Source organism: Cyanistes caeruleus, chromosome 26, assembly GCF_971803275.1.
Source record: "Cyanistes caeruleus chromosome 26, bCyaCae1.hap1.1, whole genome shotgun sequence".
Lineage (NCBI taxonomy): Eukaryota > Metazoa > Chordata > Aves > Passeriformes > Paridae > Cyanistes > Cyanistes caeruleus.
Window position 1 is genome coordinate 4,396,559 of NC_141726.1, and position 19,241 is coordinate 4,415,799.

The 19,241-nt window shown below is 50.0% G+C and overlaps 2 protein-coding genes across 2 annotated transcripts; one reads left to right on the forward strand and one right to left on the reverse strand.

Annotated features, from left to right (window-relative positions):
- Positions 1–296: 296 nt before the first annotated feature.
- On the reverse strand, positions 297–7,534 carry BSDC1 (BSD domain containing 1). The gene is made up of 11 exons (XM_086863529.1): positions 7,182–7,534; positions 6,383–6,443; positions 5,763–5,879; positions 4,988–5,158; positions 4,838–4,892; positions 4,407–4,522; positions 4,113–4,181; positions 3,882–3,963; positions 2,899–3,432; positions 2,285–2,388; positions 297–2,023 (listed from the first exon to the last, which is right to left on the reverse strand). The coding sequence occupies exons 1-11, from the start codon at positions 7,190–7,192 to the stop codon at positions 1,991–1,993; spliced, it is 1,353 nt and encodes a 450-aa protein (XP_086719655.1). The 5' UTR covers positions 7,193–7,534; the 3' UTR covers positions 297–1,990.
- A 778-nt stretch (positions 7,535–8,312) lies between these two features.
- On the forward strand, positions 8,313–19,130 carry ZBTB8B (zinc finger and BTB domain containing 8B). The gene is made up of 3 exons (XM_023941245.2): positions 8,313–9,225; positions 11,499–11,677; positions 15,523–19,130. Exons 1-3 carry the CDS (start codon positions 8,313–8,315, stop codon positions 15,832–15,834), a joined length of 1,404 nt encoding a protein of 467 aa, XP_023797013.2. The 3' UTR covers positions 15,835–19,130.
- Positions 19,131–19,241: the final 111 nt, after the last annotated feature.

The following is a 19,241-nucleotide window of genomic DNA, read 5'->3' on the forward strand; positions in this document are numbered from 1 at the left end:
GGATCCCTGGGACAAAATCCCTCCAGTGCCAGCAGCCCCGTGGTGTCATGGAATGGGGGAATATCCCAATGCATGGTGCTTCCCACCCAGCCCGGCTCATGGGTGATGTGCCAGGCAGAAACAAGCTCTGAGTCACACTGGGTGGCTTTGTGGGCTCACTCAGAGCCCTGAAAAGCAGGGGACAGAGTTTGAGGAGCCTGGGGCAGTGGGGGCTCCTTTCCCTCTCCTGAGAGAGATGAAAGAGAAATTGTGTCATCCTCACCCTACAGGAAATGAGAACACCGGGGACAGACAGAGACTCTGAGAACTCCTTTAATTGCTGTTAACTGCAAGTCTGTAAAAGGTTTGGAGAAAGTCATTGTTACAAAACTACCAGCTGTTAGAATTGTTCCTGGTTTGTCACCCCAGCTAGAAAAGGCTCAGGGAGATGCGGAATAGTTCAAGAACAGAGAATATTGCACAACCAACCCAACGGTTAATTCAACTAAAGAAGAAAAGAAAGTGACACAGATGCTGCACCCTCGAGCTCTGCTGTAGGACCAGCTGGGACTCACACCAGCCCCAGGTCCCCACTGGTGTCCCCTGTGTCCCCTGCCCACCATAATCTGAGCCAGGACAAGGTGAGGCTCTGCTGGACCCACCACACCCCAGGCAGGAGCAGAGCTGTCCCCTGGGATTTGTCAGGACAGGGATGCTCCCACCAGGAGTCACCCCAAAGGAGGAAAACCCAACCCCAAAACCCAACTCTTGCCAAGTGCACCTCGTTCAATGCTGTCCAAACCCAGCAGGAAACCCCCAGCCCCAGTGGAGCAGCCCTGGAAGGGGCAGGACAAAGGCAGAAAGTGTCACCCCACCACCCCAAAGGCCAGGGAGAGCAGCAAGGGCACTGTCCCTTTGGGATAACTGAGCACTAGCAGCATCTCCTGCTGTGACAAGGAAACTGCCCTAAAAAGAGGCTGTGGGGCTGAAGGAAGTGTTGCAAGCAGTCTCAGGGGCTGAACTGAAGGAACCCAAGCGAGCACAGCAAAGCTCGTGGTGGCTGCAGGGCCTGGCACGGGTGGGACGGGGTCAGATGGGGACACACAGCCTCAGCCAGCAGGGACCACCAGCATTTGGGAGCCTCTCCCTCCCCAGGCTGGTCAAGCAGAGGTTGAAGTGGTCAGTGGGTCAGGCTGGGCCTTTGCAAGGGCAGAACTAGGCACCAACATGAGGAGTTCTGTTCTTCTGCTCCCAGGTGACCCAAACCACAGCCAGCCCAGCAGGGCTCCAGTAAGAGCAAGCCACGAGGATTTTGCTTGGAGAATTTAACTAGAAAGACACAAAACCCAGTGCAGGAAGGTGGTGCAGCTGCAAAGGGGGGAGCAGCAGGCCTTGGCTCTTCGAGGAACTGCTGGAAACGGGAGTTTCCTTGAGAAAAAGCTTCCAAGACAAAAAGCCAGGCAGAAGCTCAGGGTTTGGCAGGGGTTGGCTCTTTCTAGGGTCAAAGCCATGAGCCTTTTTCCACAGCACCTCCAGACCTCAGGCCCTCCCTGGGTGTTGCTTTCCGGGTGGGAATTGCGGAGCAGCGAGCGGAGCAGGCACAGCCACATCCAGGAGCCTCTCAGCTGTAGGTTACACGTTCACACACAAGCAAGGAAGGAGCCAGCTGGCAACCTGGCAGCACCCAACACACCTGGCAGGGCTCTGAGTGCCCAGCTGGCCCCAGGAACCCCTCACTCTGCTTCTTCCTGACACATCAGGGGCAGTTTTGGCTTGGCCAGTCTCTAGGACCTCTGCAGAAGTCAGGCTCCTGTGTGCCAGTGACCTCCTGCTTCCTCCTCCTGGATCTGAAGGGGTCACTTGCTGCCCAGAGGTTTTAGCAGGAATGGAACTCCTCCAGCCTGGAACTGCAACCCCCAGCACAGTCACACACAAAGGAACAGCTGGTCCGTGATTGAATTCACATTCGATGGTGGAAATGAGCCTGTGACACACACTGGAAGCAGCTGCTTTATTCCCAGTCTTCCCACTCTTCATCTTCCATCTGCAAACAAAAGGAAATTAATTTCTGAACTATTTCTGAGCTTGTTTCTGTAACTCAACAGATCCTCCTGTCCAGGGCACCTGAGCCAGCACAAAGCCTGATGTATCCTCACACTCCCACACCTTCCCAAGAGGGATTTGCCTGCTCTGCACCCCTTGGGAAACCTGCATGCTCATCCCACCAGCCCCACTCTGCTCATGCAGCAGCACCCTGAGGGGTTGGTGATGTTTTTGGGGGGGAGTTGTGCTTCCCCTGACTCACCTCCCCAGACATTTCCACCTTCGAGAGTGCCAGCTGCACCTCCTCTTCCGTCATGTCCAGATCAAAGTCCTTTTCCCAGTCCTCGCTGATATCTGTGCTGGAGCCTGGAAGCACAAACATCCCCACTGAGCCACCAGAGCTGTCCCCAAAGCCCTGGAATTCCCAAGGCTCACAGCTAGCACAGCGTGCCTGAGGAGGGAAAGCCTCCACATTCCTAGGAACAGCTCCCTGACAGAGATGGGATGGACTGAGCCTGTGTCCCTCACAGCCAGGACTGGTGCAGAACAAGTGGGAGAGGTGGGTGCTGAAACATTTTCTCCTCTGGCCTGGGAGAACTACAATGTGTCAGGTTCCAGTCACACAGAAAATGCAGCAGATATGGAAGGACAGGAGGGATTTAGATATGGGGACTGTCATTGTCCCAGCAGGGACTCTCCTCAGGATGACAGAGGGGAAGGAATCCCCACATTCCCTCCACATAACACAGCCTTTCCTGGCATCCAGGGAACAAAAGTCTGTTTTGCTCAGCCAGCAGACCTTTGATGTCTTTCCTCTCCCTCACCACCACAAACCCAGAGCCCTTTCCCCAAGAGAGTTCCCAGGCCCACACAAACCTTTCTTGCCGTTGTTGGAGGGGGTGGATTTGCCACTATCTGAGTTGAGCTCGAAGACTCGCAGGTCTGTGGGCCCTTCCTCTCTCAGAGTCTCTGTCCTGCCTTTGCTCTCCAGCTCTCTGAGCTCTGTTCCTGCTGCCGGCTCCGAGGATGCTGCTGATTCCTCGGCAGGTGCAGAAGGATGAGCAGCTTCTGAGGGCTTTGCCAGGGAGCTCTGCTCTTCCAAGGTGGCCTCCACCAGCCTCTGGGAGAGGTCCCCGGTGCCCGTGGGTGCAGCTGCAGTCTGTAGCTGGGTGGCAGGCACAGAGGCAGGGTTTGCAATCTGAGTCACAAGGGACACGCTCTCGCTGCTCTCCGAGGGGCTCTGCTCCACTGGGACCAGCTCTGGGGGCAGCACAGCCCAGCTCTCCCCGGAGGGGCCCTTGGGAGCAGCGGGGTGGTTTCCCTCCGGGGCTGCTGGGGTGGGTTCTCTCTGTGCTGCTCCTGGAAATGTGATGTTTGCACAAGGCAGGGGGGACATCCCCAAGAACTCCTCTGTAGGGAGGCAGAAGAGAAGTGAGAGATGTTTCAGCAAGTGCAGCAGCAGCTGGGCTGGGAGCTGGATTTCACAGAATCACAGGATGTCCTGAGCTGGGAGGAGTCCACAGGGATCATCCAGTCCAACCCCTGACCCTGCACAGACATCCCAACAATCCCACCCTGTGCATCCCTGAAAGCACTGTCCTGGAGCTCTGGCAGCTTTGGGGCCGTGCCCATTCCCTGGAGTGCCCCAGAACCCTCAGGGGGAAGAGCACTTTCCTGATATCCAACCTAAACCACCCTGAGACAGCTCCAGACAGTCCCTCAGATCCCATCACTGGTCACAGGGCAGAGATCGGAGCTGCCCCTTCACTGCCCACTGCCATTTGTGGGATTAAGGAGGAGCCATCACCCCTCATCACAAGTTCTCCACAAACCTCCCAGAGCCCCAAAACCTGTCTCACCTTCATCCTCCTCCCAGCCTGGCTCCTCTTGGTGCATGCTCTGCTCTGCTCGCTGCTTCAGAGCCTCCCTCCGGGCTTCATCCTGCAGGGAATTCAACACCAGCAGCCACTCACATCCCCAGTCCCTTTCTTCCCCCAGGCATTTTGGCGTCACTGATTCCAAGGAGTCAGCCCAGATCCCTGTTTTCCCAGGAAAAGCACCCCCAGTCAGCCCCCCACAGCCTGGCCCACCTGCTCCAGGCGATGCAATTTGTAGAAGTAGCGCTGCCAGAACTCCAAGTGGGAAACAGCCACAGGGACCTGGGAAAGGGATCAGGGAAAGGGATGAGCCCCTCAGAGAGAGAGCTGCAGCTGCTGCTGTGCCCCTCTCTCCTCCCAAAGCCTGCAGCTCCCATTTTATTCCAACCATTTTTCCATAGTTTACCACACAACCACGGCTGTTTCCATTCCAGCTGCAGGGGACAAACAGCTCAGGGCTTTCCTGCAGCGTTCCCCAAGTCAGGAATTCCCCAGGCAGGGCCTCACCATTTTGGTGTAGAGTGCCCGGATGGAAGGGCTGGTTGCCAGCAGCTCTGCAATCTCCCCTTTCTTCTCCTCCAAGCTGAACTGAGCGAGCCAGGCCTCCAGGAGCTCAGCAGGGCCTGTTTGGGACAAGCACAGGGGTAACAATCCTTGGCACAAGCCAGAGTTTGGGGAAGTTTCATTGGAGAGATGCTAGGGCAAAGGAGGAGAGAGAGACAGGACTCAAAACCCCTCCACCAGTCCAAGGCACCTATTTAAACCAGGCCAGTAAATTCAGCCTAAGCTGGTCCTTGAGGTAAGAGCCAGATCTGCTCTTTATAGCTGGTCCCAGCTACAGCCAAGCCAGCCCTGGTGGCCAAAGGCTTCAGGGAATTCCAGCTGGCCCCCAGACCCTCTAGGGACAGCCCCCTGCACCCCCCTGCACCCTCCCATACCATCAGGCTCGTTGCAGTAGGTGGCTGGGTCGGACTGGAGGCTGTAGAGACGAGCCTGGAGGAGACACATGGGGACAGCTGTCAGGGGAGGGCCAGCAGCAGAGCCGGGGGACAGGGCTCAGATGCCACAGCCCAGAATGAGACAATCACCTTGGCACTGTCGTAGGGCTCGGTGGTACCTGAGGGTGTTGCCATCAGTGTGATAACGTCACAGTCAATGGTCTTGTCCGGTGAGGGAGCAAAGGTATCCGAGATGACCCCCAGGAAGTCAGACAGCCCCTTCCTCACCTTCTCAGTGGCACCTGAGGAGCCTTCCGCCCTCTTCGAGGGAAGAGGCAGTACAGTGTCAGTAACATCCCAGAATTTCTGGCTAGGATCCTTAAGAAAGCAGGATCTCTCCCTTCAGGAAAGTGCTGTGGAGGAGGCTGGGCTGGAAGGATTTGGTGGGAGGCACCTGCCCCGAGGACAACTGAGCTGAGGCCTTGTGGGAAGGACACAACCAGGTTTGGGGTTGCCTGGTTTGGGGTGGGACTGTCCCAGCAGCAGCTGTGCAGGGCTGAGGCTCACAGCTCGTGTGGAGAGCTGGGTCACCCTACAGTGACACTGCCAGCGTCACCTCTGCTCAGCACAGTGCAGAGGGAACCACAGGGACCTTCTGTGCTCACCCACAAGTGCACAGAGTCACAGGACAAGGGGGAATGGCCTCAAGCTGAAGGAAGGTGGGGTTAGATGGGATATTGGGAAGGAATTCTTCTCTGTGAGGGTGGTGGGATGGAATTCCCAGAGAAGCTGTGGTTGTTCCATCCCAGGAATTATCCCAGGCCGAGTTGGACAGGGCTTGGAGCACGCTGGGGTGGTGGAAGCTGTCCCTACCCATGGCAGGGTGGTACTGGATGATGTTTAAGCTCTCCCAGCCCCTACTCACTGCCAGCTTGTCCTTGACCACGCTGGCGGTGGCGGCGATGGTGCAGGCGGTGTCGTGCTGCACCACCTGGGTGAACTCAGCCAGGTCCCGCTTCATGAATTCCAGAGCCTCTGTGGACTGCAAGGAGACAGGAGATGCATTCTCCAGACTTTTGGATCCCCAACAAAGCCATGATCACTCCCAGCACATTACAAAATCTCAAATGGGAGAGTTTAGCCCAACTGAGCCCTCAGCCCAGCCTGGGCAATGCGTAACACCAGAATAACCTGAATAACAACTGCATCTGCTATGCCCAAAACACATTCCAGGAGGTTTTTAACCCAAAACTAGAAAAAACACAGGTTGGGAAAAGCCTGGGTTTAAGTTTTGTGTATAATTAACACAAGCAGGAAATTACACACCACAAAGCAACGCTGGAAGCACAACCCACTCTGCTCAAGGGGTGATTTTCACATGACACAGCCCAACATGACCCAGTGTTCGCACAGCCAGAAGATCCATCCCGATCCCAGTTTGGGAGACCCTCCCGGGCTGTGCTGCAGCCCCGCGGCCTCGCTGGGCTCCCGGGGCCGCCCCGCAGGTCCCGCCCGCCCGTCCCGGCCCCTCCCGGCGGTTCCCACCTTCTCCTTGACGGCCTGGTAGCTCTGCTGGAGCCAGCTCCGCCACCAGCCCCCGTCCTCCCTGCGGGGACAGGACACGGCGTCACGACATGGGGACACGAGCACGGAGCCCAAACCCACACCCAGATCCCACATCCCGACCCCAAACCAGGATCCCAAACCGAGCTGCCACACCCAGATCCCACATCCCGACCCCAAACCAGGATCCCAAACCGAGCTGCCACATCCCAGATCCCACATCCCGACCTCAGATCCCAAACCCAGAGCCAGAGCTAGACTGCAGATTCAAACCCGAGATTCTGATCCCAGATCTCGATCCCAGATCCCGACCCCGATCCCATACACAGACCCCAGACCCAGATCTAGATCCCGACCCCGATCCCATACCCAGACCCCAGATCCTGATCCCACACAGACCCCAGATCCCGACCCCGATCCCAGACCCAGACCCCAGATCCCGACCCCGATCCCACACGCAGACCCCAGACCCCAGATCCTGATCCCACACAGACCCCAGATCCCAGATCCCGAGCCCGATCCCACAGACAGACCCCAGACCCAGACCCCGATCCCAGATCCAGACCCCAGATCCCGATCCCACACACAGACCCCAGATCCCAGATCCAAACCGCAGCTTCAGAACCGGACTCCAGATCCCGACTCCAAACCCAGACCCTGACCCCAGATTCCGTCCCCCAAGCCCCAGCCCCGCCCCGGTTCCCCCTTCGCCACCGTCCGTCCCCACTGCGATCCCGGTCCCGATCCCGGTCCCGCCGCCCCCCGGCCGTGCCCCGCTCACCCCTCCGCCATCTTGGCGGTGTGACGTCACCAATATTTACCGACCCCTCACCCCGCGGGCCCCACCCCGGAGCCTCTCTGACGTCACTTCCTGTCCCCGCCCCAGGGGCGCGGCCCGGGTACGGCGGCCGGGCGGGACCGGGAGCGGGGCCGGGAGCGGGGCCGGGCGGAGGTGAGCGATGGGCACCGAGCGCTCCTCAGGGTGGGCGGCGACGCGTTCCGGGGCACCCCGCGACCGGGCAGGGCGGGCTCCCAGTACCGCGCAGGGCGGGGTCCCAGTACCGGGCAGGTCGGTCCTTGGCGTGGCGGGGCATCCCGGGACCGGGCAGGGCGGTCCTTGGCGTTCCCGGGGATGCTGGTGCTGGGAAGGACGGTTCTTGGTGCTCAGGAACACCGGTGGGTAGCGGGCAGGACGGTCCTTGGAGCAGGAGGGATCCCGGTACCGAGCAGGGCGGCTCTTGGCGCGGTGGGATATCCCGGTACCGGGCAGGGCGGTCCGTGGCGTTCCCGGGGATGCTGTACCGGGCAGGACGGTCCTTGGAGGGGTGTGGGACCCCCGGTACCGGGCGGGACGGTCCTTGGAGGGGTGTGGGACCCCCGGTACCGGGCGGGACGGTCCTTGGAGGGGTGTGGGACCTCCGGTACCGGGCGGGACGGACCCCCGGGGCTGGGTAGGACGATCCTTGGCGGTGGCTCCGGGGCGCGGCTCCTCCTGTCTCGGTACCGCCGGTGTTCCCGCAGCGCCGGGCAGGGGTGGCGGTGCCGGTGTACCCGGTGTGCCCGCAGTGCCGGGAGGGGGTGGTGGTACCGGTGTGCCCGCGGTTCCGGGAGGGGGTGGTGGTACCGGTGTGCCCGCGGTTCCGGGAGGGGGTGGTGGTACCGGTGTACCCGGTGTACCCGCGCTACCAGTGTACCCCGTGTGTCCGCTGTACTGGTGTGCCTGCGGTACCGATGTACCCGGTGTGCCCGGTGTAACCGCGGTACCGGTGTGCCGGGATGCCCGGTGTACTGGTGTACCCGTGTGCCCGCGGTGCCGGGAGGGGGTGGCGGTGCCGGGATGCCCGGTGTACGCGGTGTGCCCGGTGTGCCCGGTGTACCGGCGCTGACGGCTCTCTCTGTTCCCGGCACAGCCATGGAGGTGCAGTCCTACTACACCAAGCTGCTGGGGGAGCTGAACGAGCAGCGCAAGCGGGATTTCTTCTGCGACTGCAGCATCATCGTGGAGGGCAGGATCTTCAAAGCCCACAAGAACATCCTGTTCGCCAACAGCGGCTACTTCCGAGCGCTGCTCATCCACTACATCCAGGACAGCGGGCGGCACAGCACGGCCTCGCTGGACATCGTCACCTCCGAGGCTTTCTCCATCATCCTGGATTTCCTCTACTCCGGGAAGCTGGATCTGTGCGGGGAGAACGTGATCGAGGTGATGTCTGCCGCCAGCTACCTGCAGATGACCGACGTGGTCAACTTCTGCAAAACCTACATCAGGTCCTCCCTGGACATCTGCAGGAAAATCGAGAGGGAAGCGGCTTTTTACCAGGCTGACAGCGGCAGCTCGGCCAGGGAGGGCACCTCCTTGGGCTCCAAGAGCTCTGCCTCCGTGTCCTCCCTGCAGGAGAAGGAGAGGATCCCGGGGTGCCAGCAGGACCCTCCCTGCGGGGACTGCAGCAGCTGCCACCCCCTGCAGCTGGTGGCCAGGGACCCTCTGAGCAGCGACTCCCCCGATGGCTCCTCGCTGCCCCAAGGGGTGCAACCCAAGGTGGAATTCGACCCCGATGAGGTGGAGGTGGAGGTGGGCGAGCGGCTGCCGCAGTATCCCGCGCCGATATCGCTGGAGCAGATGGAAGAGGGGCAGCCTGTGGAGCTGTGCAATAATTACCACATGAAGCAGTTCCTGGAGGCTCTGCTGCGCAACAGCTCGGCCCCGAGGAAGGAGGACGTGGTGCATCACTTTGTCCGGGGATTTGAGGGTAGGGCTGAGGATGCAGGAGTAGCCGTGAGCTCCATGATGGACATTCACAGCGACTGGTATGGTGAGGACACAGGTGAGAGGACTCGGGGGGATGCAGGCTGTGAAGTGAAGGAGGGAACAGCTTTGTTGGGCAGCTTTTTTTTGTTACTCCTTGTTCAAGAATATTTTGGCACGGTGAAATAAACTCTTGTTGTGCACTTTTAAAGCAGCTGTACTCGTTTGTTCGGTGCAGCTGTGGCAGGTGAGTATTCCTGACGGCCCCAGACTGCGCTGGGGGTGATTCTTTTTTAATAAACAAACTCACTGGGACCTCACTGAATGCCAGGTCCATTTTTAAAAAGGATTTTTCACTCCTGATGGTCACAAAGAGCAACCCAACAGGAGCTGAGTTGCCACAGGAGGGATCTGCTGCAGGACCTGGTGCAGCTGGAGGAGCTCATCCCATCACAGCTCCTGCCAGTGCTGCTCTGTTTGCTCCTGCTTGCAATTTCAGAGGGCAGGAATCAGTTTTATCCAACACTGAGGGATTCCTATGAGTCCTTTAGGAGCACTGAAAGCTTTCAATGCCGTGGTTTAGCATAAAGATGAAGCTTTTTTCACTTTTCAGCTGCCCCTAGCCTGGCACCAGTTGGAATATCTCAGGAATATTTCCTGGCAGCATTGTCAGGCACCTGGAGAAGAAGAAAGTCGTGCCAGTGTGCATTTCTCCTGATGTGGATAATTAAAGATTTGGGCATTTCATCTGGTTTTTCATAAGTGTCTTGTCCAAGCAGCTTTCTGAGGACAGGAGGTGGCTGTCACAAACCGTGAGTGCCGCAGGTGCTGAGGATGTGACAGTTGCCACTGACTGTAGCCAGCGAGTTTATTTTCCTGTCATCTCCAGCTCAAGCTGCCTGTGTGACCTTAGAGCCAATAAAAGTGACAAATCCTCTCACTGCTATCAAACAGGGCACTGATAAAATCACAAATCCAGGTTTACTCTCAGAGCAGGGCTGACACCACTCACGCTGCTGCTTTTTGACATGTGGCAAGGCAAGAAAATCCAACACACAAATTTTACTCCTTTTTTTTTTCCCCCCCTCTCTCAACATCTCCAGGCTGTTCATGAGTCATTAAAAGGGAAATGCTTCCAGAGTTTGATAGGGAACATCAGGAGTCCTGACAGTGTGTCAGAAATGTTAGTGGGAGATGGGTTTTGAGTAGGAGTGAGGGAAAAGAAACCAAATTTTCCTTCTGTTTCTGTGCTAAAGCAGGATTTTGTAGCAGTGAGAAGAGTGGGAGTTTCTCAGTTTTCAGTGGTGCTGCTGCCTCAGCTTCTTCACAAGGCACCAGAAATGAGAAAATATAAAGTCCTGGTAAAAGAATGTTGCACTCAGGTGAAGAGATGAGATAAATGTCACTTTTTTCAAGTGTCCACCTCTGTTCCAGTCATCCTTCATTGCAGAACGAGGGGACACAGGTGCCTGTAGAGCACTGGAAGCAATGCAGGGCTAAGAACTGGGTTGGTTGGGGTTTTAATGAAGCTCTAAATGCCCAGCAGGGATTTGCAATCCCTTGGGAAGCTCCAAAATGGGCTGAGCCGACTCTCACTCACATCATTAATACCAGACACACCCTTTTTGATAGTGGGTTGGATAAACCTTAATATAAAGAATGCTCTGCAGCCTCACCTGCTTGACACACAAAGCATTTCCCTGGAACAGGGAAAATTAATCCTTTGGCATCACATCTCCACCTTTCTGCTGGAAGGGAAGCTGGGCTGGTGCTGGAAAAGTTGGCAATGCCCACATTTCTGTAAAATGTCAAATTTAATTCTGTTTTTTGCACCTGACTCCGTAAATTGTGTATTCATTGTGGTTTGGTTTTAGGAACAGTCAAATATTGTCAGGAAATAATATTGGAGTCTTACATCTCATTGTTCCCAACAGGGAAGCAATAGAAACAAGGAGTCATATTTTCATATTTAAATTTGAAAACACATGGACAAACTGTGCTGTTCCTGCCTTCAGATTGTGTTAAAGGTTTTCATTTCTGGTGCTGTTTAATGCTAATTGTTTAATAATAAAAAAAGGAAATGGCTGAGATGGAGCAGAGACCCCACTTCACTAAAAGCAGATTTTTTGATACTTAATTAAAACGCTCCCTAAAATAAAATTAACATTTTGCTGTCGTGAGCAGCAGTCAGGCTGATTTTCCAGGGCAGCTGGATGAATCCTGCAGTGCCACAAGCTGAGGAAATCCCAGGTGAGCCAAGCACGGGGAAGAGGAGGAAAACGAGCAGGACGAGCATCGTGAGCAGCGGCTCAGACGCTGCCTGAGCTAACCCTGTGTGTTTTTATCCCCAAGGTGACGTGCTGGTGGTGCCCATCAAGCTGCACAAGTGCCCGTTCTGCCCTTACACGGCCAAGCAGAAGGGGATCCTCAAGCGCCACATCCGCTCTCACACCGGGGAGAGGCCGTACCCCTGCGACACCTGCGGGAAACGCTTCACGCGCCAGGAGCACCTGCGCAGCCACGCGCTCAGCGTGAGTCCAGGGCCACGCTGCACTAAACAGCCTCTTTCCAAGATTTAGCTTTCACAAGGTGTCAGAGGGACTGCTGAGATGTTTGGTAAACTGGCAGAGGCACTGCTGTTAGGGGCTTTTTTATATAATTTTTTGTTATGTCGGTTAAATTCATGTTCATGAGGATTACAGATATTCAGCTATTCTGCAGGGCCACGCCACACAAACCAGGCTCTTTCCAATCTTTAATTTTCACAAGGTGTCAAAGAGACTGAACACAGCATTGAGATGTTTGGTGAACTGGCAGAGGCACTGCTGTTAGCTGTAAACAATTTTCTTATATACTTTTTTGTTACCTTGATGAAATTCATGTTCATGAGGGTTATATTCAGATATTCCACAGGGCCACACCTCACAAAACAGCCTCTTTCCAAGCTTTAATTGGACTGAACACAGAGTTGAGATGTTTGGTAAACTGGCGGAGGCACCGCTGTTAGGTTTTTTTTATATAATTTTTGGTTTTTTCGGTTAAATTCATGTTCATGAGGTTAAAGATATTCAGATATTCCGCAGTGCCACACTTCACAAATGAGGCTCTTTCCAATCTTTAATTTTCACAAAGTGTCAAAGGGACTGTACACAGCGTTGAGATGTTTGGTGAACTGGCAGAGGCACCGCTGTTAGCTTTTTCTAATATAATTTTTGTTATATTGGTTAAATTCATGTTCATGAGGATTATATTCAGATATTCCACAGTGCCACACCTCACAAACCATCCTCTTTCCAATCTTTAATTTTCACAAAGTGTCAAAGAGACTGAACACAGCGTTGAGATGTTTGGTGAACTGGCAGAGACACCGTTGTTAGCTTTAAACAATTTTCTTATATACTTTTTTGTTACGTTGATGAAATTCATGTTCATGAGGGTTATATTCAGATATTCCACAGGGCCACACCTCACAAAACAGCCTCTTTCCAGTCTTTAATTGGACTGTACACAGAGTTGAGATGTTTGGTAAACTGGCAGAGGCACTGCTGTTAGGTTTTCTTATATAATTTCTGTTATATTGGTTAAATTCATGTTCATGAGGATTATATTCAGATATTCCGCAGTGCCACACTTCACAAATGAGGCTCTTTCCAATCTTTAATTTTCACAAAGTGTCAAAGGGATTGTACACAGCGTTGAGATGTTTGGTGAACTGGCAGAGGCACCGCTGTTAGGTTTTTTTTATATAATTTTTTGTTATATTGGTTAAATTCATGTTCATGAGGGTTATACTCAGATATTCCACAGGGCCACACCTCACAAAACAGCCTCTTTCCAGTCTTTAATTGGACTGAACACAGAGTTGAGATGTTTGGTTAGCTGGCAGAGGCACTGCTGTTAGGGGCTTTTTTATGTAATTTTTTGTTTTGTCGGTTAAATTCATGTTCATGAGGATTATATTCAGATATTCCACAGGGCCACACCTCACAAACCATCCTCTTTCCAATCTTTAATTTTCACAAAGTGTCAAAGGGACTGAACACAGAGTTGAGATGTTTGGTAAACTGGCAGAGGCACTGCTGTTAGCTTTAAACAATTTTCTTATATACTTTTTTGTTATGTTGATGAAATTCATGTTCATGAGGGTTATATTCAGATATTCCACAGGGCCACACCTCACAAAACAGCCTCTTTCCAGTCTTTAATTGGACTGAACACAGTGTTGAGATGTTTGGTAAACTGGCAGAGGCACCGCTGTTAGGTTTTTTTTATATAATTTTTGGTTTTTTCGGTTAAATTCATGTTCATGAGGTTAAAGATATTCAGATATTCCGCAGTGCCACACTTCACAAATGAGGCTCTTTCCAATCTTTAATTTTCACAAAGTGTCAAAGGGACTGTACACAGAGTTGAGATGTTTGGTGAATTGGAAGAGGCACCGCTGTTACCTTTTTCTTATATAATTTTTGTTATATTGATTAAATTCATGTTCATGAGGATTATATTCAGATATTCCACAGTGCCACACCTCACAAACCATCCTCTTTCCAATCTTTAATTTTCACAAAGTGTCAAAGGGACTGAACACAGAGTTGAGATGTTTGGTAAACTGGCAGAGGCACTGCTGTTAGCTTTAAACAATTTTCTTATATACTTTTTTGTTACGCTGATTAAATTCATGTTCATGAGGGTTATATTCAGATATTCCACAGTGCCACACCTCACAAACCATCCTCTTTCCAATCTTTAATTTTCACAAAGTGTCAAAGGGACTGAACACAGTGTTGAGATGTTTGGTAAAGTGGCAGAGGCACCGCTGTTAGGTTTTTTTTATATAATTTTTTGTTATATTGGTTAAATTCATGTTCATGAGGATTATATTCAGATATTCCACAGGGCCACACCTCACAAACCATCCTCTTTCCAAGCTTTAACTTTCTCAAGGCATCAAAGGGACTGTTGAGATGTTTGGTAAACTGGCAGAGGCACCGCTGTTAGGGGCTTTTTATATAATTTTTTGTTATATTGGTTAAATTCATGTTCATGAGCATTACAGATATTCAGATATTCCTGTGAGCTTTCACAAGGCATCAAAAGGACTGTTGAGATGCTTGGTAAACTGGCAGAGGCACTGCTATTAGCTGTAAACAATTTTTTTATATACTTTTTCATTACATTGGTTAAATTCATGAGGATTATATTCAGATATTCCTGTGAGCTTACATGTTCCAGGAATTCTTTTGCTTGGTTTGATTTTTGCCCCGTTTTCATGCCATCTTGCAGATGAAATTTCACATATTTCATCTCTTTTCGAGGTTCTGGTTTGTTGTTTCACACTTTTTGATAAATGGAGGCTCAGTCATAAACTTCTTGCATTTTTTCCTCTTGGTGTTTATTTTCCTGGATCTTTTTAATGTCCTCATTTAGATAAAATGCTACATTGAATCAACAAAGTTATTTCACACAATTATCTGAGTTATTCCTACCATTGATAGTTAGATAAATAAAAGCATTTAACATTATTATGCACAACACATAATCTCTATTTTAATATTTTTCAAAAGCCTATGCTATAATACATAGTTATCACACTACTATATATATACAGTATACATTTATAGTGTATATATTTATATTTATATTTATATTTATATTTATACTTATATTTATATTTATATTTATACTTATATTTAATAAATATGTTCATATTTATTTTATATATTTATATATTTATATGCTATGCAGGGCATTGGCTACAAGAGCTAACAGATTATTAAAGCAAATAAAAGTGATTACAACTGTACTATATCAAAATTGTGACTAATAATAATTTGCAAAAGCCAATGACTACATAGTTATTTCTGACATATCCACCAGGGAATTTTTTTCAGAGGTTTTCATGGTGGTTTCCAGTTGTATTTCCTGAGGGAAATGAGTGTTGCCAATGAGAGAGAAGCTTTTCAATTAATGATAATATTTGGTTTGTTGTTTTTGTCCATTGGATGTTTGATATTTCTCCTGAAATGGACAATAAGGATTTGCGTGTTTTGTTCTCCCAACCTGTTAGATTAGATTTTGGGAAGGAATTCTGCCCTGTGAGGGTGGTGAGGTTGTGGTTTCCTCATTGCTGGAAGTGTTCCAGGCCAGGTTGGAGCAGCCTGGAATTAAGGAAGGTGTCCATGGGCTGGACAAACTCTAAGTCCCTTCCAACCCAAACCATTCCATGATTTTTCTACTCGGGTATTCCAAATTTTTGTGGCCAGACTCATGATGGGACCCCTTCAACCAAAATGTTCCTGTTTCCCTCTTCCATCAATCTCTCCAAACCAAAAAATTGCCTTTTCCCCACCCAAAAAATTTGCTGTTTTCCCTGCAGGTCCATCGCTCCAACAAACCCATCATCTGCAAGGGCTGCAGGAGAACCTTCACCAACAGCCTGTCCCAGGGGCTGAGGCGCTTCGGGCTCTGTGACAGCTGCACCTGTGTCACCACCACCCACGAGGACTCGGTGCCCATCAACCTCAGCCTGGTGGAAACGGCCTCGGAAGGGCAGGAAAAAGGGGATGCTGACAATGATTGGCCCATCTATGTGGAGTCTGGGGAGGAAAACGAGCCAGCTGAGGATGATGATGGTGATGACAAGCAGGAAATTCACCGGAGTTTGTCGGACAGAGAGACTTTGATGTAGCAGTGAGAGGAGAGGGGGAGCACTGAGAGGTTCCCTGGTGATGTTTGTGATGGAAAACTGCACATTTGCTCAATCAGTGACACTGTGCTGGGTTCTATTATTCTGTTTTTTAATTAAATCGCGGGGAGAATTGGAATTTTTTAATACTTTTTAAGTTTTTAGTGCTGTGCACCAGAAATCTGTGAAGAATCTTCTGTCTGGGGCTCACAGAGGTTGGACTTGAGCAGTTTCTCTGCCTCCTGGTTTTGGTTTTGCAGGTGGAACACCTCTGGGTTGTTTTGGGGACAGGTTTCTTCAAATAATGACTCATCGTCCTTAATCCCAGATCTGAAAGTGGCACCACCTTTTCTCTGAAGATGACATGAAATGTGGTTTACATCTCTTACCTTGGGAGTTTTCCAAGCTAATCTGTAATCCTTCTGTTTTAGGACAGTATTATCTAAATTATGAACCATAAATGTTCACTGAGACTGGCTATGACCTGGAAACCAGGGCAGAAAAACCAGGATAACAAAAAAAAAAAAACACAACAAAAAAAATGCTGCTGCTGAAAGGACAGGAAGAATAAATCTACTTCACATAATTAACTGCAGGAATTTAGAAATCAAGCTTCTCTTTCTGAATTTTTACTGCATCTTCCACTCCTAAGAGCTCAGGCTGTGAATCTTCAGCTGTGTCTTTAATGTCACTCAGATATCAGTAGTCTTGGATTAAATATTAAGCACAAATAGTGATGTCTTAGTGGCCAGGACTAAGAGAAAAGCCCAAATTCTTTTCAGCTTTTTACAATTGGAGTTAAAAGCTGTCAGGCAGGTTCCTTGGGAATTCTGACTGTGGCAGATTGAATAACCAGATCCACACCTGGTGTAGCTGAGGAGCAGTGAAATATCTGAGCTATGCTATAAAAGAGCTCTGAATGCCCTTTTGGAATCCTTTTCTTTCTCTTTTATTGTAATTCCTTTTAGAATTTGGGGATCCTCTCATGATTAATGTTTTGTGCTTCTATCCAATTTTTTATTATTATTTTATTTTATTTTTTAAATAACCTCCACTGTGGACCTCCTGTTTCTTTGCTGGAGCAGCTAAAGGTTTTCAAAGGAGATGAGATTTTGTCACCTTTCCAGCAGCAAGTTTTTAAGAGCTGTTAAAATTCAGGCTGGGAAGCTTTAGAAGAAAACCCAGCAGCACCAGAAAGCCTGTTTGCCTAGGGGTGACCTCCTGTTCCCTGACAAAGGGACAAAACTGAAATATACTGTGAAATTAGACTGTTAATGTTTCTTCACTCTGCTGCTCCTAGGTGTTTCATGAAAAGGCAAATTTGAAATCTTTTTGGCTGGAGCAGAATTCTGTAGGCAGATTTGGGCTGACACAGAGTGAGCAGTTCCTCCCACTTGGTGCTGTTTCCTGAGGGTTTTGGTAAAGATTTTCCACTTGGCAAACCTAAAAAACCCAAAAGCCCTCTGATTTAACCAGGCTTTTTTTTTTTTTTCTGTGTTCCTCGTGCTTTTCTTGTACACGTTGAAAAAAGAGCAATTCAACTTCTCCCTCTGCTTCATCCAGCAGTGAAACAATCCCACTGTCACGTCAGATTTATTTGTGAGAGGTGATTCTGCTCTCACAAGTGCAACCAAGGATTCATTTCCACACCAGGTAGGATGAGGAGAGAAGAAACAAAGATCTTTTTAAATAATTCGCTTTACTGGTGGCTGCTGAAAAGAGCAGAAGGAAAAGAGATTTATTTTGGAGTGGTCTGGTCCAAGTTCTTGATGAGTGTCACCACATAATGTGCTGGTTTTATTTTTTGTCCCTTAATTTGAGTGAGTTTCAGTCATCTGTGTTCCAGGGCAGCTGGAAATTTGAGTTTGTAGGAGCTGGAACACAGGACAAGACCTTCAGAAAATTCCCTGCTCTGGAGCCCCTGTTTTAGTCAATCTGAATTAAGGGACATTGAAGGGACAGCTCATGGGGGTGCCACGTTTGGAGTTGATCTCCTCTGAAAATCCTGCTGTGGTTTTGGCTCCTTGGTGCTCTTGAAAACCTGAGCAAAACGTGGAGCTTGTAAATCTCGCTGGAATCTTTGGAAAAGCGCCTTCCAACCTCCCAGGGTTTGTCTTTTGGACTGCTGGATTTTTGATGAGTCCACCAAAAACCAAAGGGTGATAAAGGAGGGACTTCCTGCCTTGAGAGCCATGGATAATCTGAATTTCATGGGAGATTGGTGATGGAAGTGGGGCAGGAATGTAAATAGAGATCCAATTAATATTTAGTGACCAGCTCTGGTCATGAAGATTCCACCTCCTTGTAAATATTGCTCGAAGCCGCTAGACCTGGAATATCAGCTGAGCCTGGTTCTGGCTGGTGCTCCACAAGGTTGGGAAGTTCCTGGCGTGAACTCTGAGCCTGTGGAGACCCTTGGAGCAGGGAAAATGAACCCTTTGGAAGCTGCAGGAATGGCTGCAGAGACCTTTCCCTTCACCCTGCTGTCTTTGGTCTTAGAGATTGTCCTCGTGTGTTTGTGCCTAGAGAATGGAGCTGTCAGGGGTCCGGGGCGGGCGGGGGGTGGCTTTTCCACAGGGAAAATTCCACCAAACTCGGTGTTTCCTGGGAAATTGTCATTTTGTGCTGCTTTGTTTTTGTTTCCCGTGGAGTCTTTTCAGCCTTTGGATGTAGAAGAGGATGGAGTTTTTTCCACGTTTTTGTGACCGGGGTGTTCATGTAAATCCGTTTGCTTGTGCTTTCCACTTTGTTTTCTGGATGTTTTTTCCTGAAATCTTCCATTTGTAGATGCAGCCTCTACAAGCTTTGAGAAAATGATGTTGGCTGTTGGAAAAAAAACCTTCCTGTGGTGCTTGATGAAGAATCAAAAATCATGTTTTTAGGGGAGTTCTTTCTATTAGAATCTCTTTCTCAAAGGTTTTTAAAGGCCGTGAAGACGACATATCTTAAAACTTAGCTCGTTGTACTTGACTTTATTTAGGAATACACATTTTAATGTATTTTTGCACAGAAATGCACTGTATTTCACTGAAGGAAATACATGCTGCACTGGTATTTGTAGTGCATTTAACCTCTTGGTGCAAAGCCCTTGTAAATCTTCCAAATGCTGTCGTTGAATTTCTTAATGTTTTGTAAGACAGTTTCATAACCGAAGTCCTTTAGTCCAGTAATGATGACAAATTCTTATAAACTTAACCTTATTTGTGGAAGTGACTGAATTATATTTGTGGATCTTGGAGCATTCTGGAGTTTTTTTTTGACTGTCTAGAAAATAAAACTCTCTGAGAGGGTTGCTTTGATTTTTTTTTTACCGTTCAAATGTTGACTGAGTAAACCTGAGTGTTCAGATTGAGGCTCACGTTTCAATTTCTGTTGTTAAAATTAAATAATTAATATTTTCATTTAATTAA